This window comes from Aegilops tauschii, chromosome 2 (assembly GCF_002575655.3).
Source record: "Aegilops tauschii subsp. strangulata cultivar AL8/78 chromosome 2, Aet v6.0, whole genome shotgun sequence".
NCBI lineage: Eukaryota > Viridiplantae > Streptophyta > Magnoliopsida > Poales > Poaceae > Aegilops > Aegilops tauschii.
This window is the reverse complement of record NC_053036.3, coordinates 550,860,033-550,867,948: the sequence shown is the minus strand read 5'-3', so window position 1 is coordinate 550,867,948 and position 7,916 is coordinate 550,860,033. Positions and strand designations below refer to the sequence as shown.

The 7,916-nt window shown below is 46.1% G+C and overlaps 1 protein-coding gene across 1 annotated transcript; it reads right to left on the bottom strand.

Annotated features, from left to right (window-relative positions):
• Positions 1-817: 817 nt before the first annotated feature.
• LOC109770196 (uncharacterized) lies at positions 818-6,715 on the bottom strand. Its single transcript, XM_020328910.3, has 3 exons — positions 6,570-6,715; positions 5,997-6,421; positions 818-1,184 (listed from the first exon to the last, which is right to left on the bottom strand). Exons 1-3 carry the CDS (start codon positions 6,603-6,605, stop codon positions 1,148-1,150), a joined length of 498 nt encoding a protein of 165 aa, XP_020184499.1. The 5' UTR covers positions 6,606-6,715; the 3' UTR covers positions 818-1,147.
• Between the last annotated feature and the right edge of the window lie 1,201 nt (positions 6,716-7,916).

Below are 7,916 nucleotides of genomic sequence, written 5' to 3'. Positions count from 1 at the left end.
AGTTGTTGGAATATTTCTTAGATGAATATATGCAGGAACGGAAATTATTTCCTTTCTCATATAACCTGAACCTAAGAGCCCAAGAAGAATTATTTCCTTTCTCGTATATAACCTGAACCTAAGAGCCCAAGAAGAATTATTTCCTTTCTCGTATATAACCTGAACCTAAGAGCCCAAGAAGAATTATTTCCTTTCTCTTATATAACCTGAACCTAAGAGCCCAAGAAGAAGAAGAAATACTCGGTACAGTAGTCTAACCTGCAGATCCGGTGAATCGGTGATTAAGTGCGGACTCGGAACCATCGGCTCTGTGAGATCTCCTCCTCCCGACTCCCTCCTGCTGCCAAGCTCCACCAGGAGATCCTCCCCCTCCTCGTCACACATGCAGGCGGCCGTGGTGGCCTCGACGGCAGCGAGGTACGTCTGCTCAAGCTCTCCCATAGAGGCAGGTGGGTGAATCTCGCCCAAGGGACAGCGGGCTCTTCGCCTCAGGGGAGCGGAGCGGCGATTCGACGGGGCTGGAGCTGAGGCGGGCCTGTGGGGGAGGGGCGGGGATCGGGGAGCTCCTGCCTGTGACGGTCAACGCAGCAAGGTCGGGGAGCTCTCCCCGCAGCATGCCGGCAAGGAGCCGGAGGAGCGGCGGCCGCACAGGCAGCAAAGAGGCTCCCAGATTTCCTTCCTCCGAGGAGTATGTTTTGGGAGCTTGCAGCTGCGAACAGAGCCTCTTTTCGTTCTCTTTCCACGCATGTTGGGCCGCGAAACCGACCTTGGCCCCGAAGTACTACACAGACTTGAAATTGGTGAAACCGTGGACAGCTTAAATTAATCATCCATATGAACTGACATTCAACCAATTCTCAACACACCAACAGCCATGATCCAGTAATAGAAACAACGTGATGATAGCATTCGTAATTCACCAAGGCACAGAGTAATGCAAGCATGGATCACACTTCAGAACCAACACGTTCATAGCTACACCCGTACTAACAATCTCACAGCTCCAAGTTTAAATTAATCACCATCAGTCAAACTGCAGCCGTGCTTAAAATAGGTACAAAGCCCCTAGAACCATGATAGCCGACTCCAATGAAAGGGGGGTGAAGAAAGAAAAGGGATGGTATGCTCCAGGACTTGTGATCATCTCTTAGCATGCAACATCCCCTCCATTGTCCACAGCAGGCCTACATGATAGTCAACAACACAACTGAGTATGTGGCTATGTGCACAAACATTAAAAAAAAAATATATATATATATATATATATATTCCAATAAAGGAGGAACCCCGCGAAATTATATTAAGGAGCTACAGGAGACCCCTAGCCGAACCCGACGAATTTTACCGAAGTGGCTAAACTCGCTTCCACGGGGGGTCAAACCAGAAGCCACATCTGGGCTCCCACCTACATATATGCACAAACATTATATATAGCTAGTATATAAATAGAATATCGTATAATGGTGTTATACTATAGAATACCACCTACATCTATTTAGTAGGGCTGCTAAATCAGTAATTGCCTCTCTTTTTTCCAAGTGTACTTATCCTGTTATCCTACTCACTGTTTGTGATTGATCTCACCATTTTCATGATGTTCTCCACTTCTTCATGTCCCCAAACAAATGGAAGGCGTGAAGATACCTATAACCCCAAAGCAATTCCTTTCAAGTTTGAAAATCAAGTGTGTAGTGAAATAGTGAATGCCAGGCTCTGAGAGGCAGATAGAACAAGACATAATTGGAGCGAGGACAGAGAAGTCTGAAGGCATTGTCCACAAGCTCAAGCCATGCCACACCTAGCACTTTAATGTAGAGTTTGGTACATGGGTTTGGGATGAAAGACCATTCACGAAGCAAATCGATGGTGAACCTGACATTAACTGAAGCAGATCAAAAATTTCCAGGTACTAATTTCATCTAGACGGTCACATTGTTTCGCTGCTAAGACAAAACTGGAGGGGCTCTAAACAGTGCGTAGCAATGCAATGGTAAATGTTCGGCGAAAGAGAATAATAATTGGTGAAGATCCTTTGCAGATCTTGAGGGCAGCGACGAACAAATTATAGATTAACTGGTTTGACCCTGAATTCTTTACCGAGCGGCTACTTTTGTGCCCCTGAACAATTTACTACTAGCCATGCTAATAGAACTACAACCACTATCTAGGTACTATACCAAATCTCAACTGTTAATTGCCTACTACAATCAGACACATAGAAGAGTCCCAAGGAGATAGAATCTCCCATTCTGCCTACATCCCTACTTCATCTTTTTGAGTTGAAAGTGGCTAAACTCGCTTCCATGGGGGGCGAACCAGAAGCCACAGCGGGCTCCCACTCCCACCTATATATATGCACAAACATTATGTAGCTAATATATAAATAGAACAAAAGCAATCAAAATGTCTGTTCAAAAAGGCATATTTGTTTTCTACGCACAAGTTACTGGTGTTATACTATGGAATACCACCTACATCTATTTAGTAGGGCTGCTAAATCAGTAACTGCATCCTGTTATCCTACTCACCGTTTGTGATTGATCTTACTGTTTTCACAAAGTTCTCCAGTTCTTGGTGTCTCCAACCAAACGGAACACGTGAAGATATCTATAACCCTAAAGCAATTCATTTCTAGTTTGAATAATCAAGTGTGCAGTGAAATAGTGAATGCCAGGCTCCGAGGCAGATAGAACAAGACATAATTGGAGCTGGGACGGGCAAGTCTGAAGGCATTGTCCACAGCCCAAGCCACGCCACACCTAACACTTTAATCTACAGTTTGGTACTTTGGTTTGGGATGAAAGGCCATTCAGTAAACGGGCAAGTCTGAAGGCATTGTCCACAGCCCAAGCCACGGCACACCTAACACTTTAATCTACAGTTTGGTGTACTTTGGTTTGGGATGAAAGGCCATTCAGGAAACAAATCAATGGCGAACCTGATATTAACTCAACCAGATCAAGAAACAAGTACTAACTTACTCAATCTAGACAGTCACATTGTTTCGCTGCTTAGACAAAACCGGAGAGGGGGTATATTGGTGAAGACCCTTTGCAGATCTTGAGGGCAGCCAGGAACGAATTATAGATTGGTTTGACCCTGAATAATTTACCTAGCTGCTACTTTTATTCCCCTGACGATGACCAGTTTACTATTGGCCATGGTAATAGAGCTATAACCACACCTCTACAGCTCTAATGTTTGTGGAATAAATCAAGGTACTACGTACTAGCACATTTCAACTGGCCTGTGATTAATCTATCTAGGAACTATACAAAATCTCAACCGTTAATTGGTTACTACAATCGGATACATAGAAGAGTTCCAAGGAGATAAATCTCCCATTATGCCTACATCATTACTTCATCTTTCGAGTTGAAACTGGGCAGACATACAGTCTGGCCTGTTCTAGGCATACTACTCTGCATATAGAATAATGCATATTACTCTGAATTCTGAAATGGCCGTAGACTAATTAGTTTGCAATCGCAAGGAACCGGCAGAAGGCATAGTGACCATGAATGCTGGTGCAAGGAGCGAGAACTCACTCGTGGTGAGAAGCCGAAGCCGAAGCCGAAGACGAAGAAGCGGGAGGGGGAGCCAAGGGTTCGGGGAACTCCAGTAGGATTTCTTGGTTGAACAGGCTGAGGTGGTTGTCGAAGGCGGGGACGGGGCCGACGCTGGCCTCGTACTCGGCGATGGTGGCGGTGGCGAAGTCGTCGATTTGGTGGAGGTAGAGCTTCTCCTCCTCCGAGAGCGAGGTGGCGCGGTAGTAGTGGCGCGTCTTGTGCATGTCCGAGAGGTCGGCGCAGTACTCGCCGAGCATCAGCTTGTGATCCATCACCGTTAATTGATTATATCAAGGAGCCCCGCGAAATTATATCAAGGAGCTACATCGGAGACCCCGAGCTGAACCACACGAATTTTAACCAAAGTGGCTAAACTCGCTTCCATGGGGGGTCGAACCAGAAGCCACATCTGGGCTCCCACCTATATATATGCACAAACATTATGTAGCTAATATATAAATATAACTATGGTATACTGGTGTTATACTATGGTATACCACCTACATCTATTTGGTAGGGTTGCTAAATCAGCTACTGCCTCTCTTTTCCAAGTGTACTTATCATGTTATCCTACCATTTTCACGATGTTCTCCACTTCTTCCAAGTCCCCAACCAAATGGAACACGTGAAGATATCTATAACCCCAAAGCAATTCATTTCTACTATGAAAAATCAAGTGCGTAGTCAAATAGTGAATGCCAGGCTCTGAGAGGTAGATAGAACAAGACAAAACTGCAGCTAGGATGAAGAAGTCTGAAGGCATTGTCCACAAGCTCAAGCCGCGCCACAACTAACACTTTAATATAGAGTTTGGTACATTTGTTTGGCATGAAAGACCATTCACGAAACAAATCGATGGTGGACCTGACGTTAACTGAAGCAGATCAAAATTCTACTTCATCTAGACAGTCACATTGTTTCGCTGCAAAGACAAAACTGGAGGGGCTCTAAACAGTGTGTAGCAAAGCAATGGTAAACGTTCAGCGAAAGAGAATAATAATTGGTGAAGATCCTTTGCAGATCTTGAGGGCAGCAAGGAACAAATTATAGATTAACTGGTTTGACCCTGAATAATATACCGAGCGACTACTTTTGTGCCCCTGAACAATTTACTACTAGCCAAGCTAATAGAGCTACAACCACTATCTAGGTACTATACCAAACCTCAACTGTTAAGTGACTACTATAATCGGACACGTAGAAGAGTCCCAAGGAGATAGAATCTCCCATTCTGCCTACATCCCTACTTCAACTTTTGAGTTGAAAGTGGCACGGGGGATCGAACCGGAAGCCAGAGCTGGGCTCCCACCTATATATATGCACAAACATTATGTAGCTAATATATAATAGAACAAAAGCAATCAAATGTCTGTTCACAAAGGCATATTTGTTTTCTCAGCACAAGTTACTGGTTTTATACTATGGTATACCACCTACATCTATTTAGTAGGGCTGCTAAATCAGTAACTGCATCCTGTCATCCTACTCACCGGTTGTAGGGCTGCTAAATCAGTAACTGCATCCTGTCATCCTACTCACCGGTTGTGATTGATCTTACTGTTTTCACAAAGCTCTCCAGTTCTTGGTGTCCCAAACCAAAGGGAACACGTGAAGATATCTATAACCCTAAAGTAATTCATTTCTAGTTTGAATAATCAAGTGTGCAGTGAAATAGTGAATGCCAGGCTCCGAGGCAGATAGAACAAGACATAATTGGAGCTAGGACAGACAAGTCTGAAGGCATTGTCCACAGCCCAAGCCACACCACACCTAAAATTTAATCTACAGGTTGGTAATTTGGTTTGGGATGAAAGGCCATTCAGGAAACAAATCGATCGCGAACCTAATATTAACTCAAGCAGATCAAGAAACAAGTACTAACTTACTCGATTTAGATAGTCACGTCGTTTTGCTGCTAAGACAAAACCGGAGAGGGGGTGTATTGGTGAAGACCCTTTGCAGATCTTGAGGGCAGCCAGGAACGAATTATAGATTGGTTCGACCCTAATAATTTACCTAGCTGCTACTTTTATTCCCCTGATGACGACCAGTTTACTACTAGCCATGGTAATAGAGCTACAACCACACCTCTACAGCTCTACTGGCTGTGGAATAAATCAAGGTACTACTATACTAGCACATTTCTACTGGCCTGTGATTAATCTATCTTGGTACTATACAAAATCTGAACCGTTAATTGATTACTACAATCGGACATAGAAGAGTTCCAAGGAGATAAAATCTCCAATTATGCATTGCCTACATCATTACTTCATCTTTTGAGTTGAAACCGGGCAAACATACAGGCCTGTTCTAGGCAGACTACTCTGAATTCTGAAATGGCTGTAGACTAATTAGTTTGCAATCGCAAGGAACCGGCAGAAGGCATAGTGACCATGAATGCTGGTGCAAGGAGCGAGAACTCACTCGTGGTGAGAAGCCGAAGCCGAAGACGAAGAAGCGGGAGGGGGAGCCAAGGGTTCGGGGAACTCCAGTGGGATTTCTTGGCTGAACAGGCTGAGGTGGTTGTCGAAGGCGGGGACGGGGCCGACGCTGGCCTCGTACTCGGCGATGGTGGCGGTGGCGAAGTCGTCGATTTGGTGGAGGTAGAGTTTCTCCTCCTCCGAGAGCGAGGTGGCGCGGTAGTAGTGGCGCGCCTTGTGCATGTCCGAGAGGTCGGCGCAGTACTCGCCGAGCATCAGCTCGAGATCCATCACCGCCTCGATGTCCTGCACCTTTTTCTCCAGCGCATCGATTGCGCGGTCCGTCCGCACCGCGTACTGTCCTATCATCTGCACCTTGTACTCCCCTTCCTTGATCTTCGCGGCCACCAGCGCCTTGGCCTTGGCGTCCTGCATGACACGAAGGCCGATTCGTGAAACCCTAGTTGATTTCGACCACCCCGATAGATCAGTTATCGCGGAAGCTTAGGCCGGCCGATCAGCACTTGACGATCCACGAGGTCTGAGAGAGGGAGAGGGAGAGCGAGAGAGGGATAACCTTGCCGTCGCCGGCGCCGGACGTCGATGTCGCCATCACGGGACCGGGGGAGCGAGAGAATAAGGGGAATTTCTTTGTGAGCGGCTAGCCGTCGGTCGGCTGAAAACGTTTTGTGACCGGCCCATTTTTCATGTTCTATCTGATCCGTTGGATCAAGATCCAACGGATAACGCATCGTCTTTCAGCTCGAACCTTACGCACCGTTCCCCTTCTTTCTCCAACCGCCGATCATGGCAGTGTTGGCCTGAGAATTCCGTGTGAATGGTTCACTGGATGACGGATCATGTTTAGGCCAGGCTGGTAAACCTGTCATATCTATAGAGCGCAGGCGAGCGTGTTGGGCGTACTTTTTCAGAAAACGGGTCTGTCGATCAAAAAACAGTAACACTCTATCAAAAAATAGTGCTTTATACAGCACAGAGAAAGGCCACAATTGCAACGTGGTTAATCGTGTTTCTCTATTTTTGTGAAAAAAAGAGAGGAAAGTATGCTGACAACGTCGACTCTCTCTGAAGTTGTTTGTTTCAGCTGTTGCATAGACGTGGAGTTGATTGCCTTAGCAAGCCCTTGGTAGTACCATGCACAGACCCACCTATAGGGCGGGGCTATACCGGCCGTCAGGTATTCACCGTCATCCTGACAACATATACCATGCGAGCATACATGAACAATGTTGACCAATCCTTCTTTGGCCGGCGAGAACAGCTCGTCAATCAGGTCAATAGAAAGGCCGACCACACCTCAAACGTCATGTGACCTATATCATTGGAATCAGGAACTCCTACTAGAATCAGCCGAGCCGACTCGGGGCGGGCAGACCACAGGATCAACCCCACATGACGTGGGATGTCCCCTCAAAAAAAATGACGTGGGATGTACAACTATGGTACTGTGGCCGCGCGAAGGGTGCCAAGTAAGTTCACGTTTTTTATGCCGTGCCAAGCCGGACGAGCGTGCCGTGTAGCGTTTGCTTGATAATTCCATGTGAATGGTTCGGTGAGCGATGGATCCCATGCAGGCCAGACGGGTAAACCTGTCGTATCTATCGAGCGCGATCAAGTGTGTTGTGTGTACGTTTTCAGAAAACGGGCTGGTCAAAAAACAATAACACTCTACCAAAAACAGTGTTTTACAACGAGGTTCATCGTGTTTCCATGTTTTTCCAAAAAAAAAAGTATGCCCAGAATGTCGAATCTTTGCGTGGTAGCCTAGCAAGACAATGCCCTAATATAGAAGCTAATAAGATATAGCGTCCTCTCCCCCTGAATTTTTCAAAAAAGCGAATGGTGGGTCACTTTCGCGCAGCTATTGCTCAACAGCCCAACCTTACGGTCCGTGTAGTAGCCT

Bases quoted from the DNA above. Each gene is read 5' to 3' on its own strand.
- LOC109770196 (XM_020328910.3), bottom strand. From the start codon at position 6,605: ATGGCGACATCGACGTCCGGCGCCGGCGACGGCAAG. The intron at 6,422-6,569 runs GTTATCCCTCTC...CGTGTCATGCAG, and splicing joins CCGGCGCCGGCGACGGCAAG to GACGCCAAGGCCAAGGCGCT. The intron at 1,185-5,996 runs GTGAGTTCTCGC...ACTATCATGTAG, and splicing joins GCTTCGGCTTCTCACCACGA to GCCTGCTGTGGACAATGGAG.